The following is a 12,928-nucleotide window of genomic DNA, read 5'->3' as shown; positions in this document are numbered from 1 at the left end:
ATAATATTTTAAATGATAATAGTAATTAGATAAATTAGATTAATAGTAATTATAATTAAAATAATAATATAAGTACTATAAATACTAATTTATAATATGATTTTAATCATCAGAAATATTATCCTTCTAATAATATATGAATTATTTATTATATTAATAAGAATTTATTAATTTTATTTTTTAGTCAAGAAAAAAAATATTATTTTTTTTTTAAAAAAAAAAATTCTTTTATATTTAATTTAATAAAAATAAATAAAAATTTTTTATATATATTTAAGTAAAAAACATAAAAAATATATATATACAAATATGTTTTTTTTTTATTATTATTTTTAATTTATTTTTTTAAATTTTTTTTATCTATACAATTTTAAAAATTAAATGAATGAAATAATCATTATTAAGTCCCTTTTTACATAAAAGCCATTAAAACTAAAAATCGATTATGATTCAAAAAATTAAAACTGTACTTGTAAATATTCTCAAATATCTTTAAAAACTAATTTATTCATAAATTAAATAAAAATATAACTAATTAATGGATAAAAAAACATGTTGTGTGAAAGAGAATGTTAACTTTTTAAAGAAATCATTTAAAAATTAAAAGAAAATAGTATATAAAAGTTTACATTAAATATAGATATGAAAAATATATTAGAAAATGGAGGAATTCACTATTATTTACATAAATAAATTCAATTAATCAATGAAAATTTTAAATTGAAAAAAATCAGTTTAAAATTAAGTGAAGATTATATGAATTAAAATTGCATAAATTAAATAAATTTAGAAGAATTTAAAAATATTGAAATGTTTAAATTATCATCTAAAATAAGTTTTTAGATGAATTTTTTAAGTAAAATACATGTAAATATAAAAGAATTAAACTTGAAAATTTAAAAAAGTAAAGATTTAAACTTTGAAAAGCTTTTTTTTGTAAATTTCAATTTTCTTTAAAAAATGAGCATTAAAATAAAAGAATGTGAATTAACTTTTATTAACCTTTTTTTAAATTAGATTATTTCTTAAAATTCTTTAAAAATTGTAAATATTAATTTGAATTTAGTTCAAGATTTATTTAATTCTAAAGAAGATTTTTATAGCAATTTATATAAAATGTTGTGCGTTTTAAATTAAAAAAAAATATAAGTTAATATTTTTAAATTAAATTCTTTATAGATTGAAGGTTCTAAATTATTAGTTGATATTTTTGGAGCTCTTTGTAAATTTTAAATTTAAAAGTTATCTTTAAAATGCTGCTTTTTGGAAAAAATTACAACTATTTTAATGTCAATTATTTATAAATTGGTTGACTTATTAAAAATTTAAAAGAAATTTTTAACTCACTTTAGTTTATAATCAAGCATTCCATTTAAATATTTAAGTATATTAAAAGATATATTAGAAGATAATTTTGAAAATTTAGTTTAATTTAAATTTGTCTAAGATAAAAAAGAATTATAAGTAATTGAATTAAATAAAATTCCAAACAAATTATGCAATATGAAAGGAATAAATGTAAAAAGTAAAGTTAGTGATTATAAATATTTAATAAGATATGATTAAAGTAACTAGTTTATAAATTAATTTTTAAATAAAAAATTGAAATTGCTTTATTTATTATATGCTATAAGAACAAATAATATATTAAAAAGAGTTGATATGTATATATAATTTGTAGATTTTATATGATTTATTTAATATAAAAAGAAAAATATATGTTATATAAATAAATAAATAAATAAATATATAATATTATATTATATTATATTATAATATATATATATATATATATATATATATATATATATATATTTTTTTTATTTTGACATTTTATATTTTATTTAGATATAAGTTTTGTTTATTAACAATTTAATTCTTACAATTTTATTTATTTTCACATTTCATTATTATAATAATACCAATCTTATAATTGATTTTCTTATTTTAATTTACTTACTTTTTACTTTAAATCAATTTTTTAATTTACGATTTTAGGTAAATCAGGTTTGGGTAATTAAAATATTCTTTTTTTATTTTTATTTATTTAAAAAGAAAAAATAAATACTTTTATTTAATATCAAACCAATTTATTTATTTAAAAAAAGGATGTTATTTTACTTCTTAAGATCCTCCTTTTCCTAATCTCTCTTCTGGATTTTTATGAAGTAACTAAAAAATAAAAAATATATGAAAATTATTTTAAATAGAATTACAGCTGAAATTAAATTCTTAGCATTTTCAGATAAATATGAAGGAAATTTAACTTCTTTATTTTAAATATAATAGTATAACTCTTGTCTATTTAATTAATTGAAAGGAGGTTAACCAACCATTAATTCATAAGCCAAAATTCCAAATTAATACCAGTCTACAGCTTTATTATGTCCTTTTTTACCAATAATTTCAGGAGCCATATAAACTGCAGACCCAACAAAAGTTTTGGATTAACCTTATCCTATATTTTCCTTTGATAATCCAAAATCAATTAATTTTATATGTCCATCGTCAGATCTTACTATATTTTCAGGTTTCATATCTCTATATATAACATCTTAAAAATGAAGTTCTTCTAATGCAAGAAGGACTTCACATAAATATTTGATTGCTAATTCTTCATCAAATCTATATTAATTTATTTATTTGTTTTTAAACAAAAAATTACCTTTATTTTTTTTATAAAAATGAATATAAATCTCCTCCTGGACAATAATCCATAACCATAATTAAATGATTTTCAGATTAGAAAGAATGGTGAAGTTTTACTATAAATGGAGAGTCACATTTTTGCATTATATTTCTTTCTGAAATTGCATATTTAAGTATATTTTCTTCTGTTTATATTTGATTAATTAATTTAAATAAATATATTAAAAAAAATTACTTAAAAGTTTATTATAATCAAGAATTTTTATTGCATAATATTTTTAACTTTATATATGTTAAATTAAGAAAACATCTCCATAGTTTCCACTTCCTAGATGTTAGAAAATATTATATAATTCAATTCCTTAATGTATTTCATTTTTTTATTAAAAAAAAGCTTATTAGCATTACTAGACAGATATCATTTGTTATTATAAAAGTTCTTAATTTGAAGACTAATTCCCTTGTATAACAATATTAAAATTATTTTAATTTTAGAGGAGTTCATTTTATGAATTTAATTAATTGTTTTCTATGATTTTTTTTTTTTCATATTTTAGAACTTTTTATTTGAAAAAATATATTTTTAAGATTCATTAACTATTTATAAAGCTGGTGTTTTAAAGTTATTCCCATATCCAATTTAATTTAATGTATTTTAATAAGAATTACTATGAAGAGTTTCCTAATTAATGTTTGGACTTTCTAATTGATGTTAATTTAAACTTTTGTTATTTCTGTTTTCATATTTTTCATTTTAATAGCTAATTTGTTGATTTTGGTATGTTTTTTATCCTTTTTATAGATTATAAATTGAAATATTTTGAGTAAGTGAGTTCTTTTAAGGTTCTATTGGACTGCTTATATTATTTGTGTTTCGATTTCCATTTCCATTTGTATTTTTAATTTTATTTTTATTTGTTTCAATTCTAAAAGATGATTATTGGTAAAAGCCACAACCTCTCATATTTGTTTTATACTTCTTATTAGTTTTTTGGCTTGAATGAGATGTTTTTGGAGTATTTAAATGTATACTGTCTTTACTTTGGTCTTGTGGTTTTAAACTTAATTAAAATGAATTATTAAGTATCCCTTTTTTCATATCTCTAAAAACGTTGTATTTATTAAATATATTTAAGATATTTTAGTCTTATTAAATGTAAAATGCTGCCTTTTAGCCTTCTTTGTTTTAGATGTTTATATTTATATCTTTTTTTTTTAATATTAACTCAATTAGATTTTCTTACTTTTATTAACATGTCAAATGTAAAACTGTATTTCCTTAAAAGTCTTGCTTGTTTATGTCTGTGTAAATTGAGTTTTATAAAATATATTCAGATATTTCAATAATTTTAACTTATTTTTTTATTTTTTGTATTGTTTATATTTATTTATTTTACTTTAAAATAGATAATATTAAAGGAGTTTATTTTAAATTATTTTGTATGTTTAAATCTATTAACATAAATTAATGTATGTATTTAAACAGACTTAAACTGTTTTTATAATAAGTCAAATTATGTATAAAGGTATTCCCTGTTTCTTAATTTCTTATTTATACTAAATCATCTGTATTCATTTATGTTGAGATAATATGTTAGACTTCTTAAAAATTCTATACATGAAGCAGATTATATATTTATTCAAATAATTGATTTTTATATTAATTTTATGATTATGTTTAAGAAAAATTATCTTGCATATTAATTTAACGAGTTAATTTCAATTGTAAATTTTTGTTTGTGTTTGAATGTTGTTATGCTATTTGATCATTAAACTGTTACGATTTTTATTTTTCAAATTGTTTTACTAGCCGTAAATCTACGTTTGCGGTTGGAATTGAATGATCTGTTACAAAATTTCCTTTTTAAGAATATAATATGTCCTTTTAATCAGTTGCTTTATAATCTTTATATAATATTTGATTTTTTTAAAGAATTTATATAAATAAATATTTTGTGTGTTATATTTAATAAAAATTTAGATTATGTTTTTAACAACCTTTGGAAATTTCTTTATTTTTTTAATTCTTTTGTTTATAGAAATTGTTTTGTGTGTAAAATTATGGTTAATGGCTGTTTTAATTTATTTATACATGGTTTCGAGGTTTATGATTTGATATTTCACTTGTATTTTATATTTAATTTTTTAATGGAGATATGATATTATACATTTTATAATTAAATTTATTTTATATTAGAATTTAAATTATTGATATTTAATTATCAAAAAATAATATAAGAATTATAAATAAAAAATTGAATGATATTTTATTAATGAAAAAAATTATTTAATATAAATTTGAAATTAATATACAAATAATATTTATTTAAGTAAAAATAATAAATATCAATATTTATATTTTATATAATTTCATTTTTTTTATTTATATATAAAAAAATCTTTTTTTTTTTGTTCAAAATAAATAATATATAAATAAAGAAAAATTATAAAAAAAAAAATGTTTATAATAAAAGACAAAAACGAGGTTGCTTAAATTAATAAAAAGGCCAATAAGAAATATATAAATGGTTTAGCATAAAGCCTATTTATTTTTGCTATTTTAAAAGGATTAGGTCACTATTATGAAACAAAATGATAGATAGATTTATATTCATATATACAAATATAAAATATTTTAGCTTAAATATATTGATTTGAGGCTTTATATTATATATATATATATATTGTTTTTATTATGTTTTTTGAATAAATTTTATTAAAATAAAAATATATTAAAACTTATTATTTCATACTTATATGGATTTTAAAAAAAAATATAAATAAAACATATAATAATATATACAAAAAATATTCAAATCTATAATTTGTAATATTAAATAAAATTTATAATAGTTTCTTAATGATATAATATTTTGATTAATTTTCAAATAAATATTTAAGTTCTTTTTATAATTTAGACATTATTAACTATAAATAAAAAAAATTTCTTTTATATTTTATAATTATAAATGATTTAAATCTAAATATATATAATCACAAAAAATATAATAAAAAAGAATATTATTTTATTTTTCTTTATAATTTTATATATTTAAAAATTATAAATGTACTATAAACTAAAATAAAATTAATATAATAATACACTTTTATTTAATAAAGTAATTTCTACTTATAAAAAATTATTATTGATACAAAATTATAACAATTATTTTTGATATATCAGATGCAATCAAGAAAAATTTACTTAGTATTAATGAAATTTTATTAAAAAATAAGTATTTAAATCAAATTATAAAATTAGCCCATTAAAAAAATAGTTATTATTAATACATTTAAAAATATATTATTAATTATTAAGAACTTATTTAATTTATAATAAATCTAAGTGAATTATGAAAATGATAAATAAAAATTAATAATTTAGATAAAAGAAAAATAAAAAAATTAAATTTTTTAAAATAAATTCAATTTAAATTTAAAAAAAAAAGACTATATATAATATTAAATAAATTAAATTATGTTTTTATAATTATCTTTATATTTTATTTTTTTTAAAAAAAAAATAATAAATATATTTTTTATCTTTTAATTTACCTTTTTTTTTTTTTTTAGTAATTGTTTTGTTTCTCATAAAAATTGTTTAACAGTTTCTTTAAAATTAGGATCTATTTATTCAATAGCTTCATAAACATCTTATTCATTGTTACTTGGATTTTCATAATTTCCTCCATTTTTGTTAATTATATTAAGGTTTTCATTATTTTATTCTTTTTTATCATTTTCAAGATTTTTATCATTTATCTCTTTACTATTTTTATCATCATCGTTTTCATTATTTTTTTTCTAAGGACTTTAGTTTGACTTTCTTTTTTTATTTTTATTATTATTATTATTTATCACCTATTATTATTAATTATTATTATTTTTTCTTTAATTACTTTTTAGAACAGCATTAATTAAATAATAGCATGTTTCATAAGTAATTTTGTGATTATCTGAAATATCTTTATAAGACTATCCTTCTTTATATTAATTGTAAAGTATTTGCTTGAAATTTTCACTATATTTTTATAAGTTAGACTCTTCATTCATGATTTCCATTAATTAATTTTATTCATTATTTTTTTTATTTGAATTTAATTTCTATTATTTGCTTCTTTCATCATTAAATCTCCTTTTCTATTTTGATTTTTTTCCGTTATTTTCTTCCTTAGAATTCAATTAATTACTCTTTTCATTCATTTAACTGTCAGAATTAGAATCACATTCAATTACATAGCTTTATTTTATTTTTTCATTTTAGTTTTTGCTTAGTTCGGATATTTGTTAATCATTTTATCTTGGAGATATACTTTGACTTTAATATTATTTGTTTTAATCGAATTTCAATATTTACCCTTCATTATTATTCTGTTTATAAGATTTAAAATCTTGGTCTATGTCTTTAATTACTTTTTAAATATATTTTTATTCGTTTAGTATAAAATTCCAGTTTTAGCAACTTTCATGTTCATTTATTAATACATATTGGATTTTTTGTAATGATAATGTTATTTGGGTAGCTCTACTCTCATATTTTTAAATTAATTTTTATTTTTCTTTATACATTTTTTTTATTTCAAATTCTTATTATTTTTTTCTTTAATTTTCTTAAAGTTTTTCAAATAATATTAATATTTCAAAAATAGTTTTTTTATTTATAAATTAATTGATTTATATATATATTAATTTATTATAAGTTTTTATAAATGATAACCTTTTATTTATATATAAAATTAAAAAAATAAAATAATTTTTTTAATAAATATTAAGAAAAATATAAATAGGAATTAAAACCTAAATTGGCTAATTAATTTTGTGTTTTTCTTCAAAATAAATAAAAAAGAATATAATATAAAAATCTTAAAATCTAAAAATATCATTTTTTTAAAATAATTTTTTATATTTAAAATTAATTATAATTCCTTAATAATAAATATATATATAAATTCATGATATCATATGTTTATTTTATTCATATTATTATTAGATAGTTATTAATAAAGTTTATTTTAATATGTTTTTTTTTTTTAAAAAAAAAAAAAAAAGTTAAAAATAAACTAAAGATAATTAATCATTTAATTTCAAAATTATAATTAAAAATAAAAAAATAATACGTAACTTTAAATATTGAAATTTTTTAATAAAATTGCAATATTATAATGTTTTTAAATTTATATTTATATATTTTAAAATTTATTTTTATTAATAAATATTAAATTTAAAGATAAATAAGATACATCATAATATAATCGAATAAAAAAAAATAATAGTTATAATTATAAAAATATATGTAAATAAAGAAAATTAAAAAGTATGTATAAAATATATATTTTTAAATAAAAAAAAATTTAACTTAAGAATAAACTATTATAATAATTTTTTTAAATATAATGAAAATGATATTTTTATTATTCTTTTATAAATTTTATTTCTCTAAATATTAATATTTTAAAAATTAAAATCTTGACATTTTTAAAATAAAAAGTATACTTTTATTAAGAATTATATATTTTTTTATTAGATTATAAATTTATATCTAATTTTTTTTAATTAAATTTTTATTTTTATTTTTTATAAATTTGTTTGATAGCAAGTATTTAAATAAAAATAACACATAAAAATTTATATTATAATATATTTATTACTTCATCAATTTATTATAATTTATTTAATTTATAATTATATTAAAAAAATTTTTCTCTTAACATTTATAATTTTTAAATAAGTAAAAATAAATGTAAGAAGTGTTAAGTGTTAATAATAAGATCAGTAATTAATTAATAAATTTTTTAAATATTATGATTTATTTTTATTATATTTCTTATAATCGTTTTTTATTAGATAATTACTACTAAACCACATTGATAATATATAGAAATCCTAAAAGAAATATAATAGGGAAGAAAAAGAAATTAAATAAATATGTAAGTTACAATGAATATAAGTATAATATAAAAAACTAAAATTAATAAAAAAACTATATGATATCATTTTAAAATAATAAAATATAAATTAAAAAAAAAATTTGCAAATATAAATAACTTAATTATGCTAAAAATACAGTGAATTATTATTAATAATTAAAACTATTAGATTTAAAAAACGTTGCGAATACTGATAATTTAAATTAGACTTTAACGTTTATATAATACTATCCTTTTTAATAAATAATGACTTAATAATATTTTCAAGAACCTTTTATTATATTTTTATAATAATTACACTAAAATTAATAAAATGAAGGCTAATTTACTTAAATATTTAATTAAGAAGAATTTTTAATTGAAGAAAACTTAAGAGAAAAAATTTTACAGAAATTTTATTTGTACTTAAAAGGAAATTACAGACTTTTGAAATACTATGAATTACAAATGAATAATCTTTTATAAAATTCCGAAGAAATAATAATAGAATAGATAAATTAACTAAATAATTAGTAAATAATAGATATATTAAAATAGGAATATGGAATAAATATAGCTAAATAAAAAGACGAATATAAAATAAAAGGTTTAAATAGTAAAATTAATATATTAAATTGTAGTAATTAAAAAAATAAATTTTATAATATGCCAAAATATTTAATGCATTTAATTTTGGAATTATTATCTTTAAGTCATTTATAATAATTAAAAGTACCAGAACCTTTAAATTAATAAATTTATTAGATTTCTTTATAACTTAAGTAATAAGGCAAAAAGAATAAATTAAGTTAGACTTATTATTATAATCATAATCATTATAATTGCTTATTTTTGACTATTAATTAAGACAATAAATAAATGATTTTTTAAAATTAATAATTGTAAGACATTACTAAAACTGTATTTAAGACTGATGATTTGGATGATAAATATGCGATTTTTAGGGTTAATATATTTAAATGTTTGGTTGGTAAAATTATAATTTCTTAATTAAATTAAATTGTTAATATTGTTGATCGAAAATATAATAATGAAGACTCTGATTAATTATATAATAAAGAACTGATTCTTAAAACACAATATATAAAATTAGCTATTAAAGGAATATAAAAATTAAATTAAGGTCAATCTGTTTAGAGATTCTGAATCTTGGTTAAATAAAATTTTATATTATTTTAAATTTTTTAACTTTTAAAAACTAAAGGAAGAAAATAAAATAAATAAATATTTATTTCATCTATTTTTAATTGTTTATTTAAATAAAAATTATATTTATTTATTTTTTATATCTAAATTTAATTTATTACATTTATATAAATAAATAAAAAATAATAAATTTACGTAATAATTTTAATTTATTATAATCTAATTAATTTAATTTTTTATATAAAATATAGATTTTTTTATTTATATTATAAAAATTATTTAATAATAAAATTTTAAAATTTAAATTTAAATATAAAATATATTAATAAAAATTTTAATTTTGTTTAAATTAATTAAAAAAAATATTTTGATTTGATTAATATGTATTTAATTTTTTACATATCAATTTTTTAAAATATTTTTTAAATAAATGATTAAATTATGATTTTTATTATGCATTTTAAAAATTAAAAGATAAACAATTAGATAAAAATGACAATTTAAATATATTTAATATATAAATAATAAAAAATATTTTTAATATTTTAATCAAATTTTAATATAAAAGAAATAATAATATATAATAATTATATTAATATTAATAAAGAAATTAAATAATATTAATATGCAAATATATATTTTTTTAAAAATAATGCAATTTTATAAAAAAAATACAAAAATTAAAAAAATAAAAATAAAAATATATAAAATTAAATAATAATTATAGATAAATAAATAAAAATAATAGTGTATATATATAAAAATAATACTGTATATATATAAATATATATATATATATATATATATATTTATAATTTAAATATAATTATATATATTTATAGATATTTTTATTAATATTTTTTTTATATTTTTTATTTATTTCCTAATTATAGTTATTTTATTAATTTTAGATTATGTAAAATTAATCTAATATCTTAAATATATTTAATTTAAATTAAATTTTTTAATTAGATTTTAAATTTAGTTATAAAACACATGATTATCTATTATTTTTAATTTAGACTTTATTAAATTATAATAATTTATTTAAAAATATTATTTTAAAATTTTATATATTTATAAACTTTTGTTAATTTTTTAATTTATATTTATTTGATAAGGTTTATTCAATGTTTTTATTATATATTTATCTTTACTTTTTGTATTTTTATATTTTTATAAAAAAATAAGAATTATTATAAATAATTTGAATATTAAATAATTTTTTTATTTATATTATTAAATTACTTAAGATAATCAAATATATCATATATTTTTAATATAATAAATAATATTTTTAAGTATTTTATCTTAAAATAAAAATTATTATTAAATATTATTATATTTGCTAAATATTATACATATTAATTTATTTAAAGAAAAAATATTGTTAAAATATAATTCTCTTATTTCAAAAGATGCATTTTATATTTTCCTAAAGGTATAATTAAACTTTTCTTTCTTTTATTATTTTTTTTTCTAAATTAATTAATTTTCATATTATTAAAAAAAATAGATTTTATACCATTTTAATAAAAAAAAAAAATATAATAATAATATGATTAAAATAAAAAATAAAATAGAAAACGAAATAAAATTTGGTGAAAAAAATAAAGCTATAAGAAAAATTTTTGAAGGATAAATTTAATTTGATGATTATTAAAATTAGCAATTAGAATTTTTAAAATAACATATAAAAGATGAAAAATATCAATTAATATATTAGTAAAAAATAAAAGTGAAATATTAAAATTATAACATTATCAAAAGTTGGAACAATAATATTTTATTAAGATTTCTCTACGCAAATTAGTTTAAAATCGAAAAAACATTTAAAACAATAAAACAGCATTAAGAATGGCGTCAATAAACACTTCCAGTTTAATTTAATGACAATATAAAAGACTTTTTAGTAATCTAATTTTATTAAAATAATAATAAAAAGTAAAAAAATAGTTAGCAGGAATTTTTATATACATGGAAGAATTCATAGATTTCGTCCAATGATAGTAATAAATGCCAAAAAGTTAAATTTAAATAAAGCTTTTTATATATATAAAAATTAAATATAATAATTAAATAAAAAATAAAGAAAGAAATTTAAAATTTATTATTACATTCAATAACTTATTTTTTTGAATATATATTAAAATATATTATGCTTCCTGGATAAATTGAGAATTGGGTAGTCCTTTTAGATTTGAATTCTATAGGAATATCTTCTCTTCCTATTTCAGCTTTAAAAACTATTATTAGATATCTTTCTATTAATTATAGAAGTAGAATGTTTGCTACATATGTTATTAATACTCCTAGTTCAATTTTTATTCCTTGGAATATAATCAAAGGTTTTTTAGATGAAAATATTATTAAAAAAATAAAAATTTTCAAAAGATAATTAAGATAAATAATTATTTAAACATACAAATTTGGAATAAATTGAATTAAAATATGATGGAAAAGCTCCTAATTGCAATATTTTTTGGCCTCCTTAATTATAAATTAGTGATTAATATTTTTTAGATTAAGAAAATAGAAATGATTAATTAATAAATGAAAATATATACCATAAATTTTATATGTAAAGTTAATAATTATGTATGTAAAGATTGTTTAAAATGTTAATAAGAAAATTAAAATAATTTCTTTATTACTTCTCATTTCGGATTAAAGATAAAATAAAGGAATAAAAGTAAAAATATAAAATTAGGATTTTTTAAGTGATATTATTTATAAAAAATAATAAAATAGAGACAATTAAAGTGATAATAGAAATATTCTACTAAGTTAAGAGGATGAAAATAGAGAATTAAACATTATTTTTACTAGTAAAATTATTTGTTTATAGATAAATATACATATATATATATATATATATATATATATATATATATATATATATATATATATATATATATTACTATATAATTATAGTTAGTAATTAAAGATTCGGAAAATTTATTATCGAATATTACAATTAACTTTACAATGTTTAATTATGAATTTATAAATAATATTTTTGTTTATTATTATATATATAAAAAATTCACTTTTACATCATTATCATTTTTTAATTACTATATTTAAGTTTATATTATTTTTTGACTGTATAATAATAATTTAAAATAAATATTATTACAATAAAAATAAACCATATATTATTTTTTATAAAATAAATTATTATTAAATCAATTGATTAATACTTC

The 12,928-nt window shown here is 14.0% G+C and overlaps 2 protein-coding genes across 2 annotated transcripts, besides 16 other annotated features; one reads left to right on the top strand and one right to left on the bottom strand. All coding sequences in view use genetic code 6, as the record gives it.

Annotated features, from left to right (window-relative positions):
• Positions 1-10: 10 nt before the first annotated feature.
• Positions 11-82: a microsatellite.
• Positions 83-218: 136 nt separating this feature from the next.
• Positions 219-293: a microsatellite.
• A 1,429-nt stretch (positions 294-1,722) lies between these two features.
• Positions 1,723-1,815: a microsatellite.
• An 82-nt stretch (positions 1,816-1,897) lies between these two features.
• Positions 1,898-3,071, bottom strand: IMG5_156980 (protein kinase domain protein; the record flags this gene model as incomplete). The annotated part of the gene is made up of 5 exons (XM_004030559.1): positions 1,898-2,027; positions 2,069-2,172; positions 2,217-2,625; positions 2,666-2,834; positions 2,885-3,071. The coding sequence occupies 5 exons, from the start codon at positions 3,069-3,071 to the stop codon at positions 1,898-1,900; spliced, it is 999 nt and encodes a 332-aa protein (XP_004030607.1).
• Positions 3,072-4,817: 1,746 nt separating this feature from the next.
• Positions 4,818-4,852: a microsatellite.
• Positions 4,853-5,077: 225 nt separating this feature from the next.
• Positions 5,078-5,109: a microsatellite.
• A 1,372-nt stretch (positions 5,110-6,481) lies between these two features.
• Positions 6,482-6,534: a microsatellite.
• A 768-nt stretch (positions 6,535-7,302) lies between these two features.
• Positions 7,303-7,340: a microsatellite.
• A 466-nt stretch (positions 7,341-7,806) lies between these two features.
• Positions 7,807-7,855: a microsatellite.
• A 287-nt stretch (positions 7,856-8,142) lies between these two features.
• Positions 8,143-8,184: a microsatellite.
• Positions 8,185-9,979: 1,795 nt separating this feature from the next.
• Positions 9,980-10,013: a microsatellite.
• A 374-nt stretch (positions 10,014-10,387) lies between these two features.
• Positions 10,388-10,467: a microsatellite.
• Positions 10,415-10,491: a microsatellite.
• Positions 10,458-10,526: a microsatellite.
• Positions 10,473-10,568: a microsatellite.
• Positions 10,568-10,631: a microsatellite.
• Positions 10,632-11,280: 649 nt separating this feature from the next.
• IMG5_156970 (hypothetical protein) lies at positions 11,281-12,165 on the top strand (the record flags this gene model as incomplete). Its single annotated transcript, XM_004030558.1, has 2 exons — positions 11,281-11,677; positions 11,750-12,165. 2 exons carry the CDS (start codon positions 11,281-11,283, stop codon positions 12,163-12,165), a joined length of 813 nt encoding a protein of 270 aa, XP_004030606.1.
• A 409-nt stretch (positions 12,166-12,574) lies between these two features.
• Positions 12,575-12,649: a microsatellite.
• Positions 12,650-12,928: the final 279 nt, after the last annotated feature.

Source organism: Ichthyophthirius multifiliis (genome assembly GCF_000220395.1).
Source record: "Ichthyophthirius multifiliis unplaced genomic scaffold scaff_1120509251190, whole genome shotgun sequence".
Lineage (NCBI taxonomy): Eukaryota > Ciliophora > Oligohymenophorea > Hymenostomatida > Ichthyophthirius > Ichthyophthirius multifiliis.
This window is presented reverse-complemented; position numbering and strand designations above follow the sequence as displayed.